Genomic DNA, 13,839 nt, shown 5'->3' with positions numbered 1-13,839 from the left:
CGTCTAGATTTTTATGAATGCATTTTAAAGAACATTTACTAATACTTAGCCTTAGATTTTCTCTAATCATAAAAGCAAGGTAAGTACCTACTGGTTTACAATTACTTCTCTAAATAGCAGTAATGTTGTCTTTATATAAGTCTAAACACTTTAATAATGGATGAAAATGATAAATCTACATCGAAACCACTAGTAACGAGAATTAATTGAACAATATGGTTAATTAATGAATTCCATATAGTCGATTGATAATACTATTGTGTTATAAGTTCGTATTGGACGTAAAGTACTAGGTCGGTACTGTTTAATTCATGCTGCTATTTCCAACATTCGATTTGATTCTGCACCACTTACTGACGCTACATTTAATTAAGATTGTCGAAGCTAGACTTATTGCCAGAACACAAAGGCAAATTAATTTAAAGTCGTTAAATCTTATGTCTGTAACTTTATGGTGGTAAGTTGAAACTGTAAGTAGAAAATATTTAAAAATGATTTTTTTTTAATAAAAAGCGATTTTGCACGCGGACTTAAAATGGATATGAAATCTAGTAAATACTGTCAAGAGAATAGTTTTTTATTCAGGTAGAGTTTTGCAAGTCAGTTTTCGTTATTCAGTTTATTCTCAGTATCGAAGGTAAAAGATAAATAAATCCCTTAAAAGTAAAAGTACAAGAAATAACTGACTCACCATATATTTGGTAAATCGTGAATAAAGCGTTTTTTCCAAGATATGAATACAATTTATCATTTCATATCGCGAAACCTTGAGGTAACTCTTCCAGGTAACTGACGTGATGATACGCTTTCCCACTTACCAAAACATAATGGAGGCACTGGAGTGTTTTCAAATATGAAAGGATACAAAAAAAAAGAACTAAAAAAGTCCTAAAAGACAATAGAGGATACTTTAATAAACAAAGTCGTGTTTTAATATTTAACAGTTAGCTGTCAAACTAATCGAAAATCAACAACAAATTTAATGCCGTAATAAATAAAGTTTACTCATAATAACATAATGTACCGCATGGAGTATGTTGGATTGTTTACCTGAAGATCAAACAACGCACGCTGTGGGCCGAAACACCCCAGGAAATTAATTTTCCATCAGATAACTTGTATTATGACACGCACACAGCTTACATAGAGTCGAACTGAATAATTCAGTGTATTGACATGTAGTGACTGTGTAACGTTCGTATTTAAAAAGGCAGACATATTTTATTCAACAGAACACGAAAGGTGGATTTGTAAACTAAAATCTCTTTACACGCAAGCCGGTTTGAGTAATCCGTAAGTTCCGTAACTAATCATGTTTTAATGCAAATTAAAACTGGTAGAAAGGGGTCTACGAGAAGCTATGGCGTAGAGGATTAAAAAGATAAACCAAGTGCTACACAGAAATGTCATCTCATCTTGCATCTCTGCAATGACATTTTCCTTAAGTGGACATGTTCCAGATTAATGCAAGGAACTGCTATGTTATGACAAGGATAAAACAGACCGGTTTCATACACAACCAAAGTCACGCTTCAGCTTCCTCGTTTATAAAAAATCTTTTTATTACTGCAATCACTTGAGTAAAAGAGCCTGAATTTTTTACGTAACTTTTAAAACAAAAGGTGCTTAATGAAAATTACAAGAACAGTAATTTATTATATTTTCACATTTCGTCCATAAGAGCGTATGGAAAATTAATTAATTGCGAAGATTTTTTAAAGAAACCATGATTGGTCTAATTAATATACCCAAATTCAAATTTATTATCGCAGGGTTTTGACTGTTAAAAGTTCTAAGTAATAAAAGTTCCTTCGTCACTTTGTCACTTGACAATGACATTATGAAAGTAATAAGTACCAATAAGTCCCGCGAATAATCCCTTGATGTAAGAAAACGGAAATTGACCAAGTTACGAAGACCCTCGCACAGGGCTATCTTTGTTCATTACAAATTCCTTCCTGGCCATTAACATAGTTGACAAGCTGGACCGTAACCCAACCACTTATCAAGCTTTCTCCCAAGTACCTCCGATAATGGAGGCTCGGGTGCATACGATCATGAGCTGGGATCCTATCCTCACTATAGGTATAGCCCGCCATTCACTTCCCCGCTGCCGTGGCGCTAGCGTGATACAATATAATTACTTGATATGGGCCAGCAAGTTTAGGAAAATAATCGTTAAAACCTCCTTTGTGATTCAGATTTAAGCAGTGCGATTTTAAACTGGCTTAAACACAATTTCAAAATATAACTTTACTTGAATCTAGATTATACCTGCAATAAACTCGATTAAATAAATCCGAAATAGTATCCCGAAAACTTTATCAGATATAAATAATAACGAAAGCATAAAATATTTTTGTGACAATGTGTCTATCATGTCTGATTTTAGTAACAAAATATTCGGCTATGTGTTATGTGACGGCCAATTATCAGTTAACAATAATAAACGTAGACGACTAGACGTAATGTAAATATCAATGATTGTTTATTTATGTTTAGGTTTGTACGCAAGTGAAAAAAATAAGAATTCGAGAAGAGAATCATCGTCAATCACAATAACCACTCATCTTAAGGTAGTATGACCTAAACAATTGGAACAAAATTAGAGTTCGTCTAACAGCAATGTTTGTAAGTAAACGGTCTTGAGATGCATATGCGGTAAGATCGGGGAGACACATTGACCCAAATACGAATCCAATTAAGTAGCTTCTGTCACCTCATAGCGACTTAGCGGGTATTGCCTATTGACTTCAGCCTTATAGAAAGCTACTATAGCATCTGTTTCAAGAAGAGCAGAAACGAGACTGAGCTGAAATAATAAGACTACTGGCGATTCCTACACCGTAATACCTCTAGACATTGGACTCTACAAAATAAGCTACCGAGCAAAATTTAACAAATTAAATACGGGCGTGAACACGACCCGTCCAAAAACAAAGAACTTTTTAGATAAAAATGTCCGAAAAGTAAGAGGAAAAGTTGAATTATTTGGTACGTTCTCACTTTGAGAAATTAACCGTATGTCCAACAAATCTCTTTGGTCTGGATCGATATCTCACCGTTTGCCACGTGTCATAACTAATAAGATGTTACACAAGTTCTGAATTAGTTATAGCGTGATATGAAATCCACCTGTACAAATAATTACCTTATTAATTTCGGCATTAGTAACAAGGAGTATTTCTAATAGTTACTTATAATAGAAGCGCGTCAAATTATCTTTAATGGACTTCTTAATTACGATTATTCTACCCCCGAGAAATAAGCCGGTTAACGCCCACAGCTGTACATGGCTTTTATGGACTGTTGCTTTCGTGTCGAATACATAGTAAATTGGGAAAATTGATCTCGGTATATAGGTAAAAATAAAAGAAAAATAGTTTCTGTAATTTTCACGTATCCCGCTGTCGTCTTTTACGACAGATTCTGTGAAATAGTTTGTTGTCAATTCAACCCAATATTTTCTAGTCCACTATTCTAGATCCGAGATAGAATAGTCGGTGGTGTAAGGTGCACGTCGGGAGGTAGGTATCTCATTATTTGTTCCAGTACAGAGCAGTGACTCGAAGAAAATTGTCCGTTCGAAATTGCTATATCGACATTCTTTTGTCTTGTTTTTAATTTAAAATGTTGATGATTCTATCGAACATCGCGTTCCTATTGGCTTCTAGCCATCGTCCGCAAAATTATGTCATTAGGGTTCAGGCACTTTGTTGGTTTTAATGTTGATTCAATATTGGCTACCTCGTCATCGTTTGTGGTATAATAATATTCCCAGTACATCGTGGCACAAGTATCGACAATCCGGAGAATATCACTAAAGAATTAATGAACGTGGAAGAAACTTTTGTTCTCGTTATCGAATGTCTAAAACTAGTTTGAAATTGTTGGTGAGTTTAGTAATAGTAAGTTTAACGAAGGAAAACTGTTCTTATGCTGTAATCTTTAAGTTCGCGGTCATAAGTTGACGGTTCTATAAATCTGTCAGCAAACTTATAAAATATAACAGTATAAGTTGGGAGCGCGATACAACGAACATTTTACTAGAAAATGTTTTTAATTTTATAAATTTTCAGTGATACAGCTCAAAGGAATGAATGCTCATAGAAAGTACATAACTAGATGATTCACAAACCGTGTTCTTCTCTAATTGCGAACCTGCAGCTATTTGAGTGTACTGGTTTAATTAAAAAACGACTACGAGTTCCCAGGAATGGTCGTAGCACTTAATGTTATAGGTACTTACAATAACAAACCTTTTTTCTAAGCCTAAAACAACTTAATAAGATAAAGCAATGTTTTCCTTTACTTTGGAAACAACCGGAAATTGTTGAGTTCTTTATAAACAAAGAAAATGGGTCTATAAATATGTATTTTTCAAACTGCGATTAAGTTACACAAGGACAGTGTTATGGAGTGTCGGTCATCACTGTTCATTTGTGAAAATATACGGTACTTTACTTAGGTTGATTCCAGCCATTGAACAAATGATTGAACCAAAATGTCACAATACGGCCTCAAAACAATGGGAGGAGATCCTGTGCTCGATCAATTGGTTATCCGTATAACGTCAATGCGAAGACCCAATTGGATCTAAAGATTATGTGTCGATCATGTGCTATAAATGAAGCTATACGTATAAGGAAAGAGGAAGACAGGGAAACAGTAATCAAAGAAGTTCAAGTATGTCATTTGCCGACAGGTCTTGTACCGCCACCGGCCGTACTCAGCTTATTATATCGTACTTCTGTTGTTTCATAAAATAATAAGAGATCTAGAAACAGTGTGCCATCAGCTTGTTAAGCTTAGGTGAATTACAAATAACGTTCTACTATTAAAGCAACGATTCCTGCTGATATTGTAAACCTGAAAGTTTGTTTGTATGGGTGTTTTCGATGGATTCGTTCATAATTTGGTATATTATATGACTTTGGTTCACACATAGTAATAGATAGTTTTTACCCTTATTCTTGGTTCCCGTGTGATCATTTTCGGTTTGTAGCGAGTGGAGCCGCTGGCAACAGCTAGCTCTTCATGTTACTAAACACAAACGAGTTCACTGATCTAAGATTAAAAAAAGACATTGACACATTCAAATATAAAGAGCGATGTAAGAAAATGTCACGATAGATAGACAGATATAAATGAATCCAAAAACGTTCTCACTGATAAACGATCGAACACTTCGTAACATACTGATCCTAATGAATTCCTTACGAGGAGCCACATATGTATTACCTATAACACCGAAGACAAGGCTTGCTCTCAGGAAACTCGATACTTGGCCAAGTACTTCCATTTACTGCATGTGCATACCTAGATATTATAAGACATTACAAAGAACTGCATACCACTAAGACTCGAATGGTCAACAAAAACCTGGTTATAGCGCCGAGAACAATTTATCAGGTTCCCGAGGCTATTAGAAAACTACATCTCTGCAGAAAATGATTACATTTGTTATAAATACTCGTACAACTGTAAATGATTGAGCTTCAAATACCGGTTGCTTTTAAAGGTACTGCAAAAATGTAAGCGTTTTTTAAGTTTAATTTCTATCAAAGTATTTTCAGTACATTATCCGCAAATAGACCGATTTATGGAACTTATAACGGCTTAATGTGGCCTTTTGGAGATAGGTGCCAGACTTGAATTTAATATGTTTAACAAAGTATACATATACAATACTTGGATTTCGCGAACTTTATTCAAATTACGGTTACACTCTGCGCCAATAATGTCGAAATAATTATTTAACACATACTTGTTACACTTAATTAAGTCAGTTTGAGAACCTACTATATAGAACTCGGTACACCGCATACAAATTTCTTGACAAAACAAATGCAATACTCTTATTCAGCTTATCAAGTAAATGCAATTATGGGAACAGCTAAGTATGAGTTATTTGATGCGGACGGTTTGCTTCACGCATGAAGAGGTGACATGACGGGGTCACTCAATGGCGAATAAAGACTGGTAGACAATCAGTCCCATGCAAACGGAAGCCCTTGTTCGTTTGCAAGGCACTAATAAAAGAAAACGAGCTTCTTGTGAACTGAACCACGACGATAAAATGAACCGTTGGGAATGAAATACTTATTAGTGAAGAATACAAATTATATTGCTATTATTCAGATTTGTGGACTGGTAATAGTCGTAGTCTAAAAGTTTCTTCATCCAAGAGACAAAGACTTTCAAAATACTGTTTTTATAAAAAATATTATACCCAATGCTCATTCATCAATTTGTAGAACTTGAATAATATTGAGTTACCGAAGACAACAAAATATTTTCTACTTTCCTCTGTATGTAGTACAAATATTGGTCTGTCAGCACTGTGTTTTATATCTCCTATTGTTTCTTTTATAACTTCGTTTCGAGTTGCGAAACATATCAAATCCTCTGGAATACAGATTTGTCGTAGAACAGATTTCGAATATTGGAAGAGAGATATAATGTTTAAAACACCACTTAAAGAATACGGGCTGCTTTAAATGGAGACGCAAGGGAAACTGTAATGTACAAAAATAGAAAGGCAATATGCACAGCGTCTGCTAAAGTAACTTGTTCTATGCTCATAGCTGCGTTTTGCAAATTAGACGCCGAGTTAATTTTAGGTCTGGACTTACGAAAAAGACCTTTGTCATTTGCGTTTAGTTCATTAAAATCCGGGGAAGCAAAAGGAGTTTGAAACGAACCGTTACTGCGATTGCGGAGCGGAAAAGTTGAGTAATAAAAGTTATTTGTTTTTGTACAGTACGTAAGTAGCTGCTTTAATAACCTAAGAAGTCAAGTGGTAGTATTTTTACAAACACAGTAAATTGTTTGGCTACATTTTGGGACAATTTGAAAAGTTTGGCGACACGCGTCGCGCGTCCTCGCTCTGCTCCTTTTATGTTTCTGTAAGTCTGAATGTCTCCCATTTACTCCACAGTGTGCTCTAAGCTTCCTCGGTGCCTATGACTCGTTATACAGTATTCAAATGCTACAAGATATTTCCCTTACAATTAGGTAAAACCCACTCCTCATAAATTCTGTGTCTATGTAAATTATTCCTTTTTTAAAATTCCAGTATCATTCAAATGAATTAAAAATTAATAAGTAGGTGCCTAACAAGTTCCAAAAAAATTTGGTCCCTGACGAAATTACCACGTTGGCTTTAATACACAGTACTCGACACTCGCAGAACCACTAAAGTCAGAAGTGGATTAATTACTACGCATAGTTGTAACCAAAAATAATATAAAAAACATCTACTAAAATAACTTGGTATGACCACGAGTGGACTACTCTGCCTCGGACGGCGCACACCTGCATCAAAACCGGTTTTCATAAACATGATTTCACTCTCTCGGCACCACTGGCGTTGCCTAATTTACGCATTTAAGCCTGAGTTTGCTACGAATATTTTCCTCTATTTCATACAGAAATCGTGCTTATTCATAATAGTAATTAGCTCTCTTTTTCTTTGATTTCACTAATCTACTTTTGAAAAAATACCTATGTATCCGACAATATTTTCTTGCTGGCAACATTTTTGAAAGAAAACAATTATTCTGTGTAATGGCAATTTGATTTATAACTTCAAATTGAGTAATATTTTTACCTTCAGCTGACTTTCTATATTTAATTTGAACAATTTGCAATTAGCTTTAAAATCAGTGATTAATGTGGTAATTACTTGAGTAGATACCTTTGTAGCAAGTGTTTAGTTAATAGGCGGCTGCTGAACATTTATTTATTATTGTAGGTATGCTAATGGGCTCCATTAAGGATCTTTTGTCGTCGTAAAATGTGTTGCGGTTTTCTTTAATAAAACTTGGTAAAGTACACCAGCCAAAACCCCTCGTCATACTCCAAAACATTTGGTAGCGAGTCCGTGTTATATCTACGTATAGGATAATCTCACAAATGTTCCAGCAAAATGCTTAAAAGAGGAACAACTCTTTTAAGCATTTTGCTGGAACAACTTAATTAGAAATCATTAATGTTCAGTATTTTTACTATGAAGTACAAAATATTTATGAACTTTGATATCAATCTATTGGAACGTTGTAAATGTAAGTTAGAAATAATATACCTAAGTATTGTTCAGTTTAGTCCAATAGTGCAATTTGCACTAAATATGGTTGCAGAAGGATACCGCATTGCGCGCACCACTCACTGGTCGTTTTATTATATTACTATTGGCATTATGTTGAAAACAGCACATTACAATTACAACATATAAGTATATTGCTAAACTTACACAATTTTAACAAAATTATTTGTAAAGAACCTTGTAAAATAACTTTTCTGGTACTTAAATTTAGTCTTATCCTACAATCCAAACTTTAGCCCGTACCTGCGTACAATGGTTTATCTAACCCTACAACGCTCACGTAGCTCAAGCAGCCTCCCTTGCATACGGTTAAAAGAGTCAACAAACACACACACACACACAAGCAAGGTGTAGCATAATAGTTACACCTAAGCACACAGACAGGCTGTGCCTCGGTTGTTGATACAGCGACGCAGGCCGCAGCGGCGAGCCGCGAGCGTGCTGAGCTAAGGTGACTCAGAAATAAGTAGGTAGCTCCGCTTACCTGTACAAATCAGCAGCAAAGTAAATGGTGAAAGCAGCCGATTGGTCCCCATGTTGGCGCTCCGGATACTTTCTATCAATTATGCACTGGGAAACAAATCTTATGCGCCCGTCTTGCAACACATTTTTAATAAGTGCTTAACTCCAACTTAACTGTTATGCATCGCACACACAAAGTAAACGTTTACACTTCAGTTAGACGATTCACTTTTTGTCAGTTTAATTGACTAGAACTAGTAGAATCCACACTTTTCAACTTGCTGCACTTCAAAAAATATTCTCATTTTCCAATCCTCAATGTAAACTTTGGCGCGAAATATCCGTTACAAGCAGACATGGGCACGTTGTACGCGGACGACGGTTGGCCCAAGGCTGAATAAATTTCAAATCACAAAGCGGCGCGCGAGAGAGAGACAACATTACGAACTGAGTGAAACAGACAGATAATAAAGTTTGCCTTGTCTTGTCCGGGAATGAAGTGGCAACAACGCGCCGTTTTTAATACCGACTTGCGAGTTTTTCACTAGATGGCACTGCGGTTTTCTTAGAATAATAGTTTTTAGTCTGCGTCTAAGTATCAAAACGCAACTATCCTATGTAAGAAACACCAATTATCATCTTCCCCATAGGTTTCTTAACATTTCTATTCTTAACTCTATTTTAGAACGGTCTAGATAACAACGTTTAACTTAATATCGCAAAAATCAGAACGTAACGAACTTAAACGTTTATGTAAATTAATTAATTCCATAAAACGACATTAATAAACACAACAATTCTAGTTCAGTAAGGCCATCGTGCTCTTAGGAGCGTTATTTTAGCAATACACATCACCATCCCGTCACATTTTGCAAAAGCAATAAAAGTTATCATCAATTTTAGGAAATCTTCAATGGCATCCAACTCATTGGCGATATCAGTAAAATTCTACAACTAAACTCCAAAAAGCAAGGCAGAGCCATAACTTATTTTTGCCTAAATTTTATGTTTCCATTGTCAAAAAAAGGCAAGAGCTTCAAGAGGGTTGCTTTTTACCCACTCGATATTTTGTTCAATTCTTCATACCGGGTCAAGATACTCTTGCTTGTGATCATTCAACGCCTCTCGGCTTTTCGTCATTCTTAATAAACACTTGCAAAATCCTTCACACCATGACTCAAATTTAAGGCTTTGATCTCGTGTGCTTTAAATATTTTGAACAAAAAATGCCACGCCGTCACGCACTGTGTTATATTTATGTGGGGAGTATTTTTTTTGTAACAGAGAAAATGTAAAACTTCTAGGGAGATCCTATAATCAAATAGGCACCTAAAAATTGAGGCTCAAAAGAACAATTTGTAAAAAAAAAACAAAAATATAAAACAGTTCTACAATTTCTTCTGCCAGACGTAATTTCTTACTTTGCCTGTATTCTACTGTCTGGCCTATTGTAAGGCAAAATCTTCTTTTCGTCCTTCCACTCTTTCGATTGATATGAAACTAAGAAAGTAAACCATCAGCTTATAATACCCAGAAATATGATATACAACCAACAAAGTTGTTTGGAAATTGACAACGGGTGAGTTTATTTAAGTAAAGATTTGATTATTACTATTTTATTTATTAACGTTTAACCTCTGCGGAATCAGAGGACATTATAATATCAACGCCCGCATGTCACGGCTTGCTGACCGCTTTTCAGGCTGGAGAGAAAAATAGGCGCAACAAAGTCCTCATCATCAACCTGTCCAATACACATTATCTAGTTACCAATACAATCACCCTTGTATTCACGCTACACAACGACCGCTAATTACGTTTCAATTGTAACTTTCTTTATTATTACGCAATAAATAATGAATTAATTTCGTGACAACTGGAGTAATAAAAACTCTTTCATTATAAGATATCCCATTTGACGTTTACCAATATGCTAGTAATGTCTATAGAGGTTTCAGCTTAATCATTGCAAATGAGGTTGTAATTCAGGTTCAGAAAATAATTTTCAACATCGTATCCGAAATGTATTGAAATTTAAAGTTTTGTGAATATCGGGTTAAACAAACACTCGAAACAAACCAAATTCGTATAAAATTGAAATTCTACAAAATACCATTTGGGTATGTAAAAAGAACTGCTGATATAATATTTGATAATAGCTATGCAAAATAAATTGAAACATTTAAATATTTCGATAAAACTAAGGCCTTTTCGATTTGTATACAAATACAACGGATTCAGTAGAGTGTTCACATAGATTTGATATGTAACACACATACTCTAGTATAATGCGGTCCATTTACGTAAATTCAATAGAAATTTGTTCCCTTCAACGTGACAACACAGGCTTTCGACATGATACCTACTGGCTGGCTTCCGGCTCTCGTGACCAAGCATAAGCGACATGTCCCAATTTACACCTGTATTATGAACGAGCTTACTGAGCTGTAGCCAACTGGCTGTCTATTCTATTCACATTCAAGTCATCAGCGTAGCAAGGAACCATGAATATAATATAATCAGGCTTGTTAATACTCTTCGAATCGATATTGTGAAGTATCTGCAGGTATGACTTTCCGACGAATCGTGCACAACTCGAACAGAAATCAGTTACTCATCTTTGAGTTCTATGAGCTATTTGCTTCGAATAAATCAAACCCCATTCCAATTTTGTAAGTACTTAATGAAATTTACAAATCGAATAAGAGCCCAAATTCGCAACTGAATCAGTTTAATCAGTAATTCTGCCGCCGACTTTTTGTATAGACTTTATTACGTAAAATCAACAGAATCAATTCATTTGAAAGCAGCTTAGTTCCCTTCAAATCGTCGAAGAAATTTAAAACAAAACCTGACTGGCTTCACAATAAAGCTATTTAGCGCGGCTAAGCCTCGCAAAAACCTCGTAATTTCGTGATCGATTTTGATCTCTATTTGGGTCTTATTTGGTTGAATTACGGAAAGCACGTCCCTAAGTGCCAAAATACATTTTCAATAAAACACAATAAATTCTATGCATCTTTGCGCAATTTTATAGTTATGCTAAATGTCAAGTATTCGGCTCTCGAAATCAAAATTATTATATAGATCGTACAAATCTACGTTAAGACCACGTCATTCAAATCTAAAGTATTTTAATTATCCACTCACAGCAGCTTTTCATTAAAGTAAATCAGTCGTTCGGGTAAACTTTTAACGATTTCTAATAGAAATAAGTTAAGTACTCTCAAGTATCACTTCTCTCGACATTTCGGCCGCCAAATCAGTTTTAAAAAGAATGTACTACCTCAAAGGCACTCAGAAAAATGAATAGGGATTAATAAAAGTGATTTATTGTCTCCTAACTAAAATACTAGTAATTCAAGAGGTATTGTTTTTGGTGAGTGTACGAATAATAGATTAGTGATATCGGCATTGTTCTTATTTAAGATATTAGTGACTAATTTTCTTTGTCCTAACCTTTTTATTCGAACAATAGGTCTGGCAACGATATTTAAGAGCAGAACAGAGTGAATCATAAAAAGTTTGTCACATTTAAAGGCATTCAGGATAAAAATGTTCACAGAAAAATATATGAATCCCAAACTTGTTACCGTATATTAAACTACTTTATAGTAGCTTAAAAAGTAAACCTGTAGGCAATACCCGTGTGTTCTGTTAACATATTGGTCATTCAACGAATCTAATGTTACCCACTTTAAAACCGAATACAACTAAACATGCTCCTGTTACAAACTCGATAATTTGTTCCTCGAAAGTAAATTGGTCTCGCATCATTAGGTTACGCGGGTACACAATTTGAGGTTTCATTTATTTATTTCATGGCTAAAGCAACATAATACATTAGAACATAGAACAATTTGCACCGCCTGGAAACCTGTTAACGTATTCAGGCCAATTACTACAAAACCCGCTTATTAGTTCACAAATCTCGAGTAACTAAAGTTTCTATTACTTAGTCACAGCGATATGATGTGATTCTAAATTGTTGAACATCGTGTGTGATTCTCATACACACCCACCGGAAATAATATACTTTCTCATTTATTTGCACGCTAAACTCTAATGTCTAAAGGATATGACTTCAAGGCTTAATGCTTATTGGTCTAAAATAATTATCGATTACCACACGCAGCTCATGGGAAGCGCCAAAAGGCTAGTTTCTACTTAACAAGAATGCGACGCGACAACTTGTAGCCAATTAGTTGGATAATAACATGACAATTATTTAACGCTAAGCAAATAACTTTACCGATGTAATGCCGTTTTAAACGCCGCGTACTCGAGGTTAATACTCGAAAAGATTTCTAATGGTTTAAGAAATAAAAATATATTTCATTTAACTTAATCCCAATTGGGGCAAGTTATGACTTTCACTTTATTTATTGTGGAGTGTCTGCGACTTTATTTAGAGAGTAATGCTGTCATTAAACTTTGCTAAAGTAGTTTGAAGTGGTATGGCAACATTGACGACATCATAAGGGGACGGATGAAAGTCGTGGGACTCAAAGTGTGGGTGATAAATGTGATGGCATGCGCGTATATGAGAAGGGAAACGTCGGATTCCATTAAAGATTTTAAATGGAGATATACATATATACTCAATTTGTCTGCGAGGTTCACAGGCTGTAAAGATTTACAGACATGCTGTCTGGACATCTAAAATGTGTTGTATATTATATAGGTGTGGGATTCAGTAACCTTAAAAATACAAATGAAACTCAACAAAACATGAAATTCTTTGTGTGTGTTACATTTGTTGTTAAAATCTATAATATCATAAAGCTGAAGAGATTCTTTCCTTGAACGCGCTACTTAAAAAGAAAATCGAAAGTACTTCAGTGTTAAATAGCCCATTTATTGAGACAGAAATTGAAAGCTATAGAATGCCAACACGCTATGATAAATAGGAGCAGAGCAGTAATAAAATGGTTTAAAATATAATATTGAAACAAACTTTCTGTTACCCAAAAGGATCTCTTGCAAAACCGAAAATGCAAAATGTTTGCTGTTTATTCTGGGATAAAGGAAAGCCAGAGAGTGAATTCAAGACTAAAATCCATACATTATGAGGTTATGGAAGTATTAAACTTACTTCTGGACTGTCAAATGTTTGGACAGTTGCTGAAACTCATGAACACACTACTCTTCTGATTACTGCCGCAGTGCTGTAAACTCTATGTAAACCAAGTTTAAATCCAATCCCAATTAATTCAGTACCTCCTGAGATTATCTAAACATACACAAACAAACTTTCTTTCTCTCCGTCG

The 13,839-nt window shown here is 35.0% G+C and overlaps 1 protein-coding gene across 1 annotated transcript in view; it reads right to left on the bottom strand.

Annotated features, from left to right (window-relative positions):
• LOC113497795 (hemicentin-2) overlaps window positions 1-8,975 on the bottom strand; it is a 60,192-nt gene extending 51,217 nt beyond the window's left edge. The window contains exon 1 of the mRNA XM_026877527.1: window positions 8,592-8,975. Within this exon, the coding sequence (XP_026733328.1) occupies window positions 8,592-8,643 (52 nt within the window). The 5' untranslated portion in view covers window positions 8,644-8,975. The remainder of the gene's footprint in view (window positions 1-8,591) is intronic.
• Window positions 8,976-13,839: the final 4,864 nt, after the last annotated feature.

The sequence above is a fragment of the Trichoplusia ni genome, chromosome 9 (genome assembly GCF_003590095.1).
Source record: "Trichoplusia ni isolate ovarian cell line Hi5 chromosome 9, tn1, whole genome shotgun sequence".
In the NCBI taxonomy this organism is placed as follows: Eukaryota; Metazoa; Arthropoda; class Insecta; order Lepidoptera; family Noctuidae; genus Trichoplusia; species Trichoplusia ni.
The sequence above is the reverse complement of the archived record's forward strand: the minus strand, read 5'-3'. Positions and strand labels throughout refer to the sequence as shown.